Source organism: Tupaia chinensis, unplaced genomic scaffold (assembly GCF_000334495.1).
Source record: "Tupaia chinensis unplaced genomic scaffold, TupChi_1.0 Scaffold000341_1, whole genome shotgun sequence".
NCBI classification, from domain to species: Eukaryota; Metazoa; Chordata; class Mammalia; order Scandentia; family Tupaiidae; genus Tupaia; species Tupaia belangeri.
Genome location: NW_006159835.1, coordinates 3919326 through 3935017, shown reverse-complemented (window position 1 = coordinate 3935017; position 15692 = coordinate 3919326). Strand labels below are relative to the sequence as shown.

The window sequence follows — 15692 nt, the reverse complement described above, 5'->3', positions numbered from 1 at the left end:
AAAAAAAAAAAAAAAAAAAAAAGGAAAGAAAGAAATTACCTTTTGTTCATATGATAGTAGTTTTGCTAATTACAATATGTCATAGAAGAAATTATTTAGATTTGGCTAGTTGCCTATTTTTATAAATTAAATTTTACTGGAACACAGTCAAGCTTACTTGGTTACCTATCATCTTTGCTTTTTAAGTGTACAGCAACAGGGACTATACAGAGGCTATAAAGTGCATTAAACTAAAATATGCTATCTGTATGCCCCTTACAGAAAAAAATTTACCAACTCCTGGTTTAGATCATTCAACCAAGAGTTAATTAGAAGTCTTTTCTCCTCTACCCATCCTTAAATCTGTTCTTTTTCCTGAGTTAGTATGCACAGCATTTGTATGATATGTAAATAAATACAAAATTAATTTTTTTCTAACTGGGAACTTTGTAATACCTTAGCGTCATATCTTAAAATATCTTAAAAGGTATGTGAAATTCTCATTGACATAGGGATCAGTCATTCCTAAAAAATTATTTTTGCAGCTCTCTGTTTTTTCTTAAAAGTAGTGAGTATGGGGCCAGCAGCTGGTATAATAGAGAAGGGATTGCAGTGTGGCCATCCCCCCCGGGGGGGTGATTTCTCACTTTCTGTTCTCTGTCTCTATCTTTCTGGTGAGTGCACGTACCCTATAGCAAAAAAACTCTCAAAAAAAAAAAAAAAAAAAAAGTAGTGAGTATGAAATGGTTTTGGTTATCTACATTCCCATTAATAGAAATTTTGATATTTATAGGACTGTTGAAGCTAGATGTTCATATTTAACTGATGTGACATTACATGTGCAAAAACAACTTACCAAAATTATTTTATATGTATTTATAAAACAGTGCATGTTATAGAATCCTGTTTTGAGTAGACCCATGTAATAATTTTTGTTTTTTGGTTTTTTTTTTTTTGGAGAGGATTTTTTTTTGCTATAGGGCGTGTGCGCTTGCCAGACAGACAGAGAGAGATACAGAGACAGAAAGCGAGAAATCACCCCCAGAGGGGATGGTCACGCCGCAATCCCTTCTCCTCCATTCTCCTCTCAGGATCTTGGGCACACACGCACACGCGCCCGGCGTGAGTTTTAAGCTACCGGGTCCGGGACGCGAACCACGGTTGACTATGTGGGAGTCCAGCGACATAGCCATTACGCTAACTGCTGGTTCCCGACCCATGTAATAATTTTAGTGTTTTTAAATTTTTTTATTTTAACCGTTACATCAGTTTCCTTGAAGTTTTTCTTTATTAGTATGTTTGTGCAATTTTCATTTAGAAGCAATGCTTTCTAAAATTGTGTTTAATTTTGTAAAATAACATTTTTCTCCCACAGAATCAAACTTGTTTTCTCATGCAGAAATGCCCAGGCCATCCGGGGTTTCAGGTCGAGCAGAATTCTATTCCTCACTTGGGTCCACCTCAAGTCGATTCTCTCATCATCCTTCAGCCATGCCCTCGATGGTATCTCACCCTCCTTCAAGCTGGTCAACAATGGCCCCTTCCACCACATGCTCAGTCAATGCAAATCCACTGAGTAGATTTCCAACAGGGACCCTTTCCTCTAATTCACAAGGTATCCCACCTTTCCTGGAAATACCTGATGTGAATCATTTAAATGCTTCGAATGCTTGCATTTATAACGATACTGATGACACAGGCAGAATGGAAGCATCATCCCTGTCCTCAGCTGACTTATATGGTATTTCTGATGCCAACATGTTGCCCAACTGTCCTGTGAATATGATGACAACCAGCAATGATAGCATGGGAGAGACTGATAATCCAAGACTTGTGAGCATGAACCTTGACAATCCTTCATGTAATTCAGTGTTAGACCCAAGAGACTTGAGACAGCTCCATCAGATGTCTACTTCCAGCATGTCCACAGGCGCCAGTTCCAGTACTGCTGTTTTTGCTCCACCATCGGATGCATTTGCTCAGTCTAACTTCAGTTGTGCAGATAACAGCATGATAGATGAGTCGGGACAGTCAAACAATGCTAATCCAAACAATTTTGTTCAGAGCAATCAGTATTCGGATATTGGCACTATGTCAAATGATCAGTTGAATGACTCCTATGCATATGAATTTTTTTAAGTATAACTCACTTGCTTTAAATCCTTTTAAATAGGGGGCTAGAAGGTGGCATGGTGATTAGGGTGCTGGACTCCCACATGACTGACTGTGGTTCATGTCCTGGACCTGGCAGCTTGAAAATCATGCTGGGCACGTGTGCATACATGCCCAGAATTCCACGGGGAGAATGGAGAAGAGATTGTGGCATGGTCATCCACCTGGGGGGTGATTTCTCACTTTTTCTCTCACTGTTTCTCTCTCTTTCTCTCTGGTTGAGTGCATGTGCCTTATGGAAAAAAACTTTTAAAAAATCCTTTTAAGTGTTTATCTTGATACAACTTATGTAACTACAGCCTAGAAGCTTAAGATACACAGTGGGCACATGCACATGCATGCCCAAAATCCTGAAAGTAGTATTGAAGGAGAAGGGATTGAAGCGTGACCGTCCTGCCATGTATGGTCATTCATTCTCTCTCTCTCTCTCTCTCTCTCTCTCTCTCTCTCTCTCTCTCTCTCTCTCTCTCTCTTTCTCCTGCAAGCACCTGTGCACTTGCCTTCTGGCAATTTTTTTTTTCCAAAAAAGATAAAATTTAGAAATAGAAATTTAAAAGGGCTTAAATGTTACTTCTTTTGAAAAGACTTGATACCATATGTGATGTGAATTCTGTCTTAGAATCCTACCACTTTTCCCCAGGACAGACTAGGGAATGTTAAAGCAAAGATCCAGTTTTTCCAAATGTGCTCTTTTATACCTCTTTTTGTAAATGTATTAATGTATTCTTGTTAAATGAATAAATTAACTCAGTGGTCCCCAACCTTCCCAGTAACAGGGACTGACCAGAACCCAGGCAGTAACGCAGGCGATAGGAAGGCTTGGAGGCAACTGCAATACAGATGAAGTCTCGGAAGTCTAGCTTGTCCACTGCTCCTCACAGGCCAGGGACCAGTACTGGTCCAGCCCAGGGGTTGGGGGCCCCTGAATTAACTAATATTTGCTTTCAAGCAAATTTAAGGTAAAACCTGTAATGGCTATGTCATTGGAACATTTTAATTCCTTATATTTGAGGCCCAAGGGTCAAGGTGACCCCTAAGGGGTTTTCCAAAGCTTCTTGGAGTTTCTTAGGTTTATATGTAAATTAAACGTTTTAAAAAATGTTAAGTTGGACAGAAGGCAGTTGAAGTGAGCTTTCAAGGTGTGGGAGGTTTTCTGTTGTATAGTCTATACTCATTTACATCTATACCTTCAAAATTGCTTATGATTTTAGTTTTACCAAGTTTTTAAGAAGTTTCCTTGAACCTTTCTTCTTTTGTAGGTGTCATCACTCCCTATGATCTATAAAACTGCCTAATTTAGAAATCTAATTAAAGCGCAAACTCTACATATCCAAAACTGAATTCTTGACCTTCCCTCCCAAACTTGCTTCTCCATCAGTCTTCCCCAACTCAGTAAATGGCAATGCCATACTTTCAGTTGCACAGGATAAAATCTTTGGAGTTGTCCTTGATTCTCCTTTCTTTATCTCCTGTATCTAGTCTTTCAGTAAATGCAGTAGGCCCTGCCTTCAAAATATATCCAAAGCTGACCACCTATTTTGAATGCTACTGTTTAACACCATATTCCAAGCCATCATCATCTCTTGCTTGGATTGAAGCTATAGCCTCCACAAAACCCTTCTTAGATCCTTGTGCTCCAGTAAGTCTGTTCCCCATAACGTAGCCAGAGTGATTATTTTAAAAACAAGTCAAATTATAGTATTGTCCTATCTCATTCAGAGTAAATGGCCAAAGTCTTCAAATTTATGGAGGCTGAGACCCCTACCTCATGTTGCTGCCATTTTCCTTCCTCCTCCTCTAGCTCCAGGCACTCTGCTCAGTGCTTCTCCTCAAAGCACCAAGGTATGCTTCTGCACCCCCTTGCATCCTTCTGCTCTCACTCCATTGTTACCTAGCCAAGACCTTGACTGTGCACCAGCATTCCCCACCAGCTCCTGCTTTATATATGTCCGTAGCACTGGTAAGAATCAGACTAAGCAATTGCTGGTTCGTTATTTGTTTTACTTTACTGGTATATAAGCTCCATGAAGGCAGAAATGTTTATGTTTTTCTTACTATTGAATCCCCAGTCATAGAACAGTGTCTGCCTCATATTAAGCACTCAGTTATTTATTGAATGTTTGAAGTATTACTTACTAGTAGAACTTTATTTTTTGAAAGAAAGTAGTTTCAATTACTAGGTGTTTATGATTTTTACATTTTGTTTAATGTGACATTGGGTTATGTTAGACTCATGCTAGGATTAATAATGGTAATCACATTATTTGAAAGCAGTAAAATCTAGTGGAAAATCATGGTAGAATTGGGGCAGTAATCTTAATTGTGTTTGGTGTTGTCGTGGTGCTAAGTAACTATCATATTGAAGACCTAGTTTAATCTTCAGCTAGAACCTACCTTAAATGTTGATCATACTCTTAAACTCAAAATAATATATCAGTTCTTCTCTATAATGTCCAACAAAGCATAAGTTGGCATAAACTAGTCAAGTTTAATCGAAATGAAATGCATATGAATGCCATGTAAATAAAAATTCTGGATTGAATGGCACTGGGAAATAGAAAGAGCAAGGTAAAATGTGGGGTCAGGATAGTTTAGGAAGGAAAAGAAAAGACTAAAGGCCCTCAACTAAAAACTACTAATAGTTCTCAAAAATCAGGAATTCAAAAAGGAATATTTCTGTCATTAAGTTTTAAATCATACACATAATCATACTTTTAGTAGAATTTACCAGGGAGAATGAAAAACCTGAAGACACATTGTTTTTCTTATTCAAAATATGAATTTGGGATGTCTCTAGATTATAATGGATAGGAAGTTTCTAAAAAAAATACAGAATCTTACAATTTTATATTAATTAGCACTGATCAGCTTAAACATTGTTGGGATAGCTAAATGAAATTCTTGAAAACTAAATAAGGCATCCACTTGTTCTACAGTTTTTTTCCTGTGCAAGTTGAATTAAGATACTGCTATAGCTGTGTTTAGAGTATTTCCCATGGATTTTTCTTTTTCTCAGGTACTATTTACTGAACGTAGAATTTATTTTATAATTTAAAATGAATTTGGCTACCTGTTTGTCCTCCCTCTCGATGTATTTTACTTTTGTCAGTTCTTAATAACTTAGTTTCTGAGGAAAAGGTAAGAACGGTACCTTCCTGTCTATACTCTGGCTGTGTACTGGATCCCTTCTCTTTTCTCTCTCTTCTTGTGTTTCCTCTGTCCTGTTTTCCCCTTTGTATAAATACGGTGAAAGTTTTCTCAAGCCCAGAAAAAAAGACCAAATAAAGAGCAACAAACCTTCCTTATCACCTTCCTATTCCTCTTCACACCCTGATTCTGAAATGCTTTCAACCTCCCTTTCTTCACTTCCCAGTCATGTGTGGCCCACTGGGCTCTGTCTTAACTCCTGTGATGTTCTTAGATATGCTAGGAAAGGTGATCAGCGACCATCCTCCGTCAAATCTACTGTCTTTTACCAGTTCTCACCATGCTATCAACTATTCCTTTTTTGTACCTCTGGGACTTCTGTATAGACAAGATTCCTTCCTGAGGTGGACTTTTTTGTCTAGTCTCAACTCCGGCTCCCAGTGCTCCCTTTCCTGCTGCTGGGTGATATTAATGTCCGAGGCTGCAGCTTTCTGTCATGCTACCTGAAGGCCCTTATAAACTGGCTCCACCTCTTGTATCTTTCCTTAATGGTATCATCACTTAATCCTAATACTCATATTTATTAGAACCTCAACATAGTTTATTCCTTCTCTTCCTCACACTCATGCTTATTCACAAAGTCCTTGAGTCTGCCTCCTAAAAATTTCTTGCATTTGTTCCTTCATTTTCCTGCTTTCTTAGTAAAGGCTTCATTCTTTTACCCCAAGAATCTTTTCTATGTGTTCCTGTTAGGAATATTCTGTTCACCTTATATTTTATCCCATAGCTAGCATTCCTTGAAAAAAAAATTTTTCTCAGGTGTCCATACCCTCAACAGGTTACCTACTCCACTACTACTCTTTTATGATGAGAACACTCATCCTTTATGACTGTGAAACTTGATCCCACCTCCCTATCGAGGTGCAGCTTCACATTTGCCCAAATTACAGACTTCTTCTCATGGACTGATAGTGACTTAAGTGTTTATTTCACTTATCATTGGGACTCAAGCACTGAGCACATTTCCTGGCATCATTGGTGCTGAATGGTAGCTATTATTAAGAGAAGGAAGAATAAAATGACCATGGAGTGATGGTAGAAATGTGGATAAGGACATGATTTTTTTTTTTTTTTTTTTTTTGCGGGGGGGGAGAGGTTTTTGCTATAGGGCACATGTGCTTGCAGAAAGACACAGAGAGAGAGAGATAGAAAACGAGAAATCACCCCCCCAGGGGGGATGACCATGCCACAATCCCTTCTCCTCCACCATCCCCTCGGGATCTTGGACACGCACGCACACGTGCCCAGCATGAGTTTAAGCCACTGGGTCCGGGGTTCGAACCACAGTTGACTCTGTGTGAGCAAGTAGTCAGAACCAATACTTAATTTTTATTGAGAGTAGTAAACAACCTTCCCAAAAGTTTGACCAGAGTGACTCCATTTTATAAGTTCACTCTACCTTAATATACGTATGTGTTCATTGCCTATCATAGTGACTCTTCCTTGGGAGTTCCCTGCCCTATTTACCTTCTCCCTGGGTCTGTGTCCTGTCTCATTATGTAGTGCCAAGATTTTAGTATTTTTTTAAAAATTTTTTGGTTTTAATTAACTAATTTACATTCATTTACTGAGCATTGTCGCAGCATAAAAATATGATTTCCCCTCCAGAATATGCTGCATAGTGCTTAATCGTACATGTTATTGTCAATAATTTTCCATTTCTATTTTTTTTTTTTTTTTTTTCGGGGGGGGGAGAGGTTTTTGCTATAGGGCACATGTGCTTGCAGAAAGACACAGAGAGAGAGAGATAGAAAGCGAGAAATCACCCGCCGGGGGGATGGCCACATCACAATCCTTTCTCCTCCATTCTCCTCTTGGGATCTTGGACATGCATGCACATGCGCCAGGCATGAGTTTAAGCCACCGGGTCCGGCACTCGAACCGTGGTCAGCTACATGGGAGTTCAGCGACATAGCCATTACACTAACTGCTGGTCCTGACAAGAACATGATTTTTAAAGGGAAAGGTACATAACCTGGCAGGAAAAGCAGTAATGGCAGGATCCCATAAGTCTTGAGAAATACACTCTTCTTGACCCACTCCCTCCTTTTATTTTAAAAACCCTCTGTAACCCTTCCAGATTTAAAATAGCTCTATTGGGAATAGTAGTGTCAGTAGGTGGCAATTCTAAAGTAATTAAGATGATTTCATACCCCTGACCTTACTTATTTCTCTCCACTGTATGTGGCAGACTTAATCTTTTCTCCCTCATGCACTTAGTTCCCTGGCACCTGCCTTTGCACAGACACTAGTTTTCATGTAATCATCATAGATCCCACATTTTTTTAGTGAATAACATGCAAAGCATCATGTTAGGTGCTAAAAATGGTACAGATGAATGAGACAAATGTTAGTATTCTTGAGGATAGCACATATGAAGTAAAATGCATAAGGCGGACTAATTTTGAAATGCACGGTTTGATCAGTTTTTGTGTGTGTAAATATCCACATAACCCCCATGTTTAGCACATTTCTAGCATCCCAGAAGTTTCTTACATGCCTCTTACCAACATGAACCTAGTCTTCAAAACCACCATTCTGATTTCTGTCATTAGAACCTATTATCTTAAGCCCTATTTAATTGGCAACTAGGCCTCAACTCACCACCTTCATGAACAGAAACAGCTGGGTTTTCCATTTCTAACCTAATGCTTAAGAAAAACTGTATTTTTCATGTCAAGAGAGCCTTGGGAGCCGGCCCTGTGGCCTGATGGTCAGGGGATGGCTAGATCCCTCATGACTGACCATGCAGTTTGAGTCCTGACCCCAGAAAGAGTGGAGAAATGGAGGAGAGGGGACTGCATATGACCATGTCCCATTGTGGGGGTGCTTCTCCCTCTGTCTCATTGACTAGTGTGTACTCTGCTGGCAAATTAAGAAAAGAGAGACAGATATTTGGGTTTGGTGATCTAGGATGCCTAACTATTTGCTGTATTGTAAACTGATAATTGAAGTATTATCACATGTTGCTAAATACCATGTAGAAATGGAAATAGGCAGTTTTTAGACAGATAATACCCAGCCTACCTACCTCACACGATGTATCATCCTAAATAAAACTATGCACAGGAAGAAACACTGTAAATTTTATAGTGCTAATCATTGTTAATAAGCCAACATCTGTGTATATCCTGGGGCCCTGATTAATATCTAATGCAACACTTGAGTGAGAAAAATCACTATGGATTAGGTGCTTTAGTAAGAACCTTGAGATGGATTTCTCATTAGTGTGACTATTGCCCAGATCCAGAAAACGTTATTTGTTCCAGAATCACTTTGTACAGTGAAGATAGCGACTTCACTTTTTGAAATTCTGTGACTTAATTAATTTGCCAAAGTGGACAACAAATTGGGAGTAAGTAGAATCATCTTAAAAGTGAATCTCATATATAATGAAGTTGTCACTGAAAGATTTCTGCTCTGTATTATTTTCAGAGGTTGAATAAGAAAGGGAAATTTTCTTAACTCTATACAATTATAACTTAAAATGTAGGAAGATATAGTTTCTTGGGCACCAGTTCTGGAATTCAGTCTCATGCAACTTTATTAGTGACACACTTGATTTCTGTTGGGTAATTAACTGATACTCTTGACTGTTTCAGGGAGCACTGAGATGAGATGGAAAGCAAAACAGAGCTTTTGGGTAATGAGCATTCTTAAATGCATGCTTCAGACCAGATGAACCCTTTAGAGTTGACTTCTGTTTTAAAACTATATACTTTAACATGCCATTCTGATGAATATAGATCTCAGCATAATAGCAAAATCCTAATTTTTGACTGTTTTAACTGTTTCTTATACATTTCTTAATGAGTGAATTTGGAGGCACTGATGAAAGTGATTTTTATTTATTTTTTTTCGAGAGGTTTTTGCTTCAGGGAGTGTGCACTCACCAGAAAGACAGAGAGCGAGGCAGAAAGTGAGAAATCACCCCCCAGGGGGGGATGGCCATGCCACAATCCCTTCTCCTCCATTCTTCTCTCCGGTTCTTGGGTGCACACGCTCCCTGCATGAGTTTACACCACCGGGTCTGGGACTTGAACCGTGGTCGACTACATGGGAGTCCAGCAACATAGCCATTACACCAACTGCTGGTCCCGAAAGTGATTTTTAAAAGTTCTCAGGTACTGCTCAATTATTTAATATTAAGCTTGGTATCAAGATGCAGTTGTTTTTGTTTTTGTTTGTTTTTTAGATTTTTGCCATATGTGCTTGCTGGAGAGACAGAAAGAGAGGGAAAGTAGAAGTCACCCCCCAGGGGGAATAAACATGCCACAGTCCCTTCTCCATTCTCCTCTTGGATTTTGGACATGCGTGTGTAAGCTCCTGGAGAGTTTTTCAAGCCACTGGGTCTAGGTCCAGGTTTGGGTTCAAGACTCAAACCACAGTTAGCCATATGCCCTTTAGCAAATTTAAAAATAATAAAATTGCTTTTAAAATTTAGCATGTATAATTATGTATAGTATGTGATTCTTGATAATAAATGACTGTTACTGATTTATGTATATAATTATATTGTACTTCTTTATTGTTAAAAGTATACTGTAAGACTGTTAACACTGGCAACATCCTTATATGTCTTCTTTTGATCACACCTCTTCATTGCCTCATTTTCTCATGTGCTTAATTTAATCTTGTGTTATTTTGTTCATCTTGGCCCCTTAAGTGAGAGAGGATATGGTATGAAAAGATAAGGATATTAATGTGTATGTTAGTATCTTAATTTTTTTTTGAGAGAGAGATTTTGCTATAGGGTGCATGTGCTCACCAGAAAGACAGACAGAAAGCGAGAAATCACCCTCCCCTAGGGGGGATGGCCACACCACAATCCCTTCTCCATTCTCCTCTAGGGATCTTGGACACACACGTACATGTACCCGGTACGAGTTTAAGTCACCGGGTCCGGGACTCAAACTGCAGTCAACTCTATGGGAGCGACATAGCCATTACGCCAGCTGCTGGTCCTGAGTATATCTTAATTTAAAAAAAAAAAAAGTTAAAATATTTTAAATAGAAAAAAAATTATAGAATAAGGATATAAAGAAAAAAAAATTGTATACCCATACAAAGTTTCATTTGAAAAGAGTAAAACTTTTTTTTTTTTTTGAGGTTTTTGCTATAGGGTGCACGCGCTCACCAGAAAGACAAAGAGACAGAAAGAAATCGCTCCACCAGGGGGATAGCCACGTCGCCATCCCTTCTCCAGTCTCCTCTTGGAATCTTGGGCATGCACGCACACGGTGACATGAATTTAAGGCACTGGGTCTGGGACTCGAACTGCAGTCAACTACATGAAAGTCCAGCAACATAGCCATTATGCCAACAGCTGGTCCCAGAGTAAAACCTTTTTTATTTTTAATTTTATAAATTTTAAAATGTAAAAATGTAGTTATGATTAATTTATTAAAGAAAGAAAAGTATTTTTGTGTATTGTAGCTTTCCTGAGTGTACAGTGCTTATAAAGTCTACAGAGTGTGTCATAATGTTCTAAGCCTTGACATTCACATACCAGTCACTGAGCAACTTCCAGTTGTGCATGCTTCATTCATGGTGTATATGTGTACTATTTTTTATCTTTTTTTTTTTTAAGAGAGATTTTTTTGCTATAGTGTGCATGTACTCGCCAGTGAGACAGAAAGAGACAGAAAGCAAGATATCACCCTACAGGGGGGATGACCACACCACAATCTCTTCTCCTTCGTTATCCTTCCAGGATCATGGGCACACACGCATACATGCCTGGTGTGCATTTAAGCTGCCGGGTCCAGGGCTCAAACCATGGTCAACTACATGGCAGTCCAGCGACAGAACCATTATGCCATCTGCTGGTCCCACTATTTTTTTTAATCTTTTAAGCCATATTTTTACTGCATTTTTTGTATTTTGCACACATGAATACTTACATTGTGTTAAAGTTGTCTACAGTATTCAGTATAGTAACATACTGTACAGGTTTATAGCCTTGGAGCAGTATGCTGTGACATACAGCCTGGCTTCACGTAGTCATCATTTTATAGTAAGAATACTTAAAATCTACTCTTAGCAATTTTCAAGAATACTGTTATTAACTGTAGTTGCCAAGTTGTATAATGTACCTCTGAACTTATTCCTTCTATTTGAAATTGGGTATCTTTTGATCAACATCTCCCTGATATCCTCCCACCCTTCACCACCCACTGCCTCAGCCCCAGTATCCTCCATTCTGTGCCCTACTTCTGTGATTTCTTTCTTTTTTTTTTTTAGATTATACATGTAAGTGAAATCCTGCAGTATTTGTCTCTCGGTGCTTGGATTTCTTCACTTAATGTCCTCAAAATATTGCCTTGAGGGACCAGCAGTTAGTGTAATGGCTATGTCGCTGGATTCCCACGTAGTCGACCGCAGTTCGCGTCCCAGACCCAGTGACTTAAAACTCACACCGGGCACGTGTGCGTGCATACCCAAGATCCCAAGAGGGAAATGGAGGAGAAGGGATTGCGGCATGGCCATCCCCCTTGGGGGGTGATTTCTTGCTTTCTGTCTCTCTGTCTCTCTCAGAGAGTCTGTCTGGTAAGTGCACACTCCCTATAGCGAAAAACTCTCCAAAAAAAAGGAAAAAAAAATTGCCTTGAATGACAAATTTTCATTCTTTTTAATGACTGTATAGTAGTCCAGTATGTACAGAGAGCATTTTTTTTTTATTATATACTTCTTAACCTTTTGTAAAAATTATAGTTCTTTGCTATAGGTATGTTCGCTTGCAAGAGAGAGGGAAAGTGAGGGGGGATGACCACACCAAAATCACTTCATTCTGCTTTTGGGATTTTGGACATGCATGCACATGTGCCCAGTGTGATTTTTAAGCCACCGGGTCTAGCACTCAAACTATGGGGTGCCATGTGAGAGTCCAGAACCTTAACCAAAACACCACCTGCTGGCCCCACGTGTCAGTTTTTATGCCAATACCATGCTTTTTGATTAATAGAGCTTTGTAGTATATTTTTAATGGGGTAGTGTGATGCCTACAACTTTGGCCATTTTGCTCAGTGTTGCTCTTGCTGTTCAGGGTTTTTGGTGATTCCATATAGGTTTTAGGATTTTTTTTTTTTTTAATTTTCTGTGAAAAATGACATTGGAAAACACAAGGGAGGTAAGATGTTCAAAAGTTCATGGAAACTGTATTATGAGAAAACTACACATTGGTTTCAACATATTTTTAAACTAAAATTAACTTATGGGCCAGCTCCATGGTCTGGTAGCTAAGGTAGCCGCACTCCACATGGCTGACCATGCAGTTTGAGTCCTAGACCTGTCAGAATTGAGAAACATGCCAGGTGTGTGTGCATGCATAGCCAGAAATCCCAAAAGGGAGCAAGAGATGGAGAAGAAGGAATTGCAGTGTGACAATTCCCCATCTGGGATGCTTTCTCCACCCTCCTCTCTCATGAGCACACGCCCTCTGGCAATTTAAAAAAAAAACTGGAGAAGCTCTTGGTAGACAGTACTTTAACCAATTAATTAAAGCCCAACTATCAGTGATTTGACAAATCAAAACTGTGTGACACCTGATAAAATGCAAGAAAAAGGTAGTACTACTTCTGTGATATTCTTGCCAAAAAGATAGAACCTGAATCTGAAATAAAACACCAGGCAAATCCAAAGTGAGGGAAAAGTCTACTACATAACTTGTCTGAAATCTTCCAGAAAGTTAAAGTAATGAGCCAAGGAAGGGCAAAATGTTTCAGCTTGGTGGAGACTAAAAGAGACATAACTAAATGCAAAGTGTGATCACTTGATTATGAAGAACACTGGTGTCACAGCTGTTCAAACTTGAATGGAGTCTGTGGATTAAATAATAGTAATATATCAGTGTTAACTTCATTAATTTGATAGTTACACATAGAATAATGTCCTTATTTGTAGAATTACACACTGATATTTGGGATGAAGCTTCATGGGTCAGTGGTTCAGGGAACAAGGTTCTTTGTACTTTTCTTGCAACTTTCTGTAAGTTGGAATTACTTCAAAATTAAAAAGTTCAAAGTGTAATCATAAAAATTCTTTTCACAATAAAAAAAATCATATCATGGGCCAGCAGGTGATGTAGATAAGCCACTAGACTCCCACATGGCCATCCACAGTTCGAGTCCCAGGCCTGGTAGCAGGTGCTGTGGTGGTTCAGGCACTGGATTCCCATGTGGTCAACCATAATTCAAGTCCTAGACCTGGTGGCTTGAAAATTATCCCCGCAAGGGGCTGGTAGATGGCATGGTGGTTAAAACGCTGGACTCCCACGTGGTCAACCATGGTTGAAGTCCTAGACTTGGCAGCTTGCTTTCTCACTTTCTCCCTCTCTCTGTCTTGTTCTGCTCAAATTAAATAATAACATTAAAAGAACACACACACTCACACGCACACACTGGGCGCGTGTGACCCAAATCCCAAGAGGAGAATGGAGGAGAAGGGATCACAATGTGGCCATCCCCTTTGGGGAGTGCTTTCTCACTTTCTGTCTCCAGCAAGCACATGTGCCTTATAGCAAAAACCTAAAATTAAAACAATGAAAGATTTAAAAATTCTGAAAAACTTATATCATGGTTCATTCCTTATTTGGACTTAAAAACAAAGAAAGGGGCCAGATAGTGGCACCACAGTAATATAGTGCTCTGTAAGGCTAACTCACTTGGGAGGTTTCTGGGTGTTCATCTGCAGAGCTTCCTGATCTTAATGGGCATATGCATGCCCATGATTGGGGGCTGACTGAAGACGGGTTGGATGAGGACCCTGCTAGGGGAGCCTTCTCTCTCCCTCATTTATGGAAGAAATCAGAATTTTTTTTTAACAAATAAATAAAGCTCCAAAAGAAAAGATCTGGGCTAGCAGGTGGTGTGGTGGTTAAAGTGCTGGACTCCTGCATGGCTCACCACGATTTGAATCCCAGAGCTGGACCTGACAGCTTGAAAATCATGCCAGGAGTGTGCATGTTTGTCTAAAATCCCAGGAGGAGAATGGAGAAGGAGTTAGTTGTGTGGTCATCTCTTCTGGGCGATGATTTCTCATGTTCTCTTGCACTGTGTCTGTCTCTGGTGACAGACCCTATGGGGTGGAGGGAGGGAAATTGCCAAAGAATGATGCTTTTCTCTCTTTTTTTTTTTTTTTTTTTTTTTTGAGAGGTTTTTGCTATAGGGCGTGTGTACTTGCCGGAAAGAGACAGATAGCGAGCTCCAGGGAGGGATGGCCACGCCGTAACCCCTTCTCCATTCTCTTCTCGGGATCCTGGGCACGCATGCACATGTGCCCAGTGTGAGTTTAAGCCACCGGGTCTGGGACTCAAACCGCGGTCGACTACGTGGGAGTCCAGTGACATAGCCATTACACCAATTGCTGGTCTCAATGCTTTTCTCTTACAAGATGGAAATTTAACTTCTAAATTTACTTTGTATAACTTGCAAATGTAACTATCATACTTGGGAACTTTTCATTTTGCCAGTTTATTTTTTTTAAACTTTTCTAGGTATTAAAAGTTGATGTTTTTCCCAAAATAAATCACAGACTGTATTTGGGACAAAGAATTATTAAGATGTACAAAAGCCTCTTTCGCTAAGTAATTTCTAATTTAAACAAATCTTTAAAAAGAAAATCATAAAGCCGATTTTAAAACTATTTCTATGGGACCAGCAGTTAGCATAATGGCTATGTCGCTGGACTCCCATGTAGCTGACCATGGTTCGCGTCCCAGACCCGGTGGCTTAAACTCACACCGGGCACGTGTGCGTGTGTGCCCAGGATCCTGGGAGGAGAAGGGATTGTGGCGTGGCCATCCCCCCCCGAGGGTGATTTCTCACTTTCTGTCTCTCTCTCTGTCTGGCGAGCACACAGGCCCTATAGCAAAAACCTCTCCAAAAAAAAAAAAAACTATGTAGGCAAAAGGGAAACTAGTATACATTACCTTATGTTCCCAACTCTGCCTAAAACAAATGCCTACATTAATTTTTAACAATCTGTGTCTCAAAAGTATGTGGATATTTGGAGTAAGCATTTATGGCTAATGTTTACTCTTTGCTTGAAATTTTTCATCATCTCAAGAATAAAAGTTTAAGAAGTAGAATTCTTCTAAGTTTCCTTAGGATGTTCTTGATTCTCCCACATTACAGGTCCCCTGGATTCAAAGTTGAGCCAAAGAAAAATGCAAGACTGTCTCCTAAATTATTTAACTCTCAATTGTAGCAAACTTTCCCCAGAACCTGAAAAACAGCCACACAGAATTACCATTTTATCAAAAGTTTATTTCTGTTATCCCTTTCTGGCACTGAAATACAGAAGAAATCATTTGCTATTCACCTATGAAACATATG

At 39.4% G+C, this 15692-nt stretch overlaps 1 protein-coding gene across 2 annotated transcripts in view; it reads left to right on the top strand.

Annotated features, from left to right (window-relative positions):
* The window catches only part of REL (REL proto-oncogene, NF-kB subunit), a 22306-nt gene extending 20031 nt beyond the window's left edge, over window positions 1-2275 (top strand). The window contains exon 9 of one of the 2 annotated variants that reach the window (XM_014589238.2): window positions 1379-2275. In XM_014589238.2, coding sequence (XP_014444724.1) covers window positions 1379-2118 — 740 coding nt within the window. In that variant the 3' untranslated portion in view covers window positions 2119-2275. Of the gene's footprint in view, window positions 1-1354 lie in introns of both variants that reach the window. The other variant, XM_014589237.2, reaches the window with a different exon arrangement.
* The last annotated feature ends 13417 nt before the right edge of the window (window positions 2276-15692 follow it).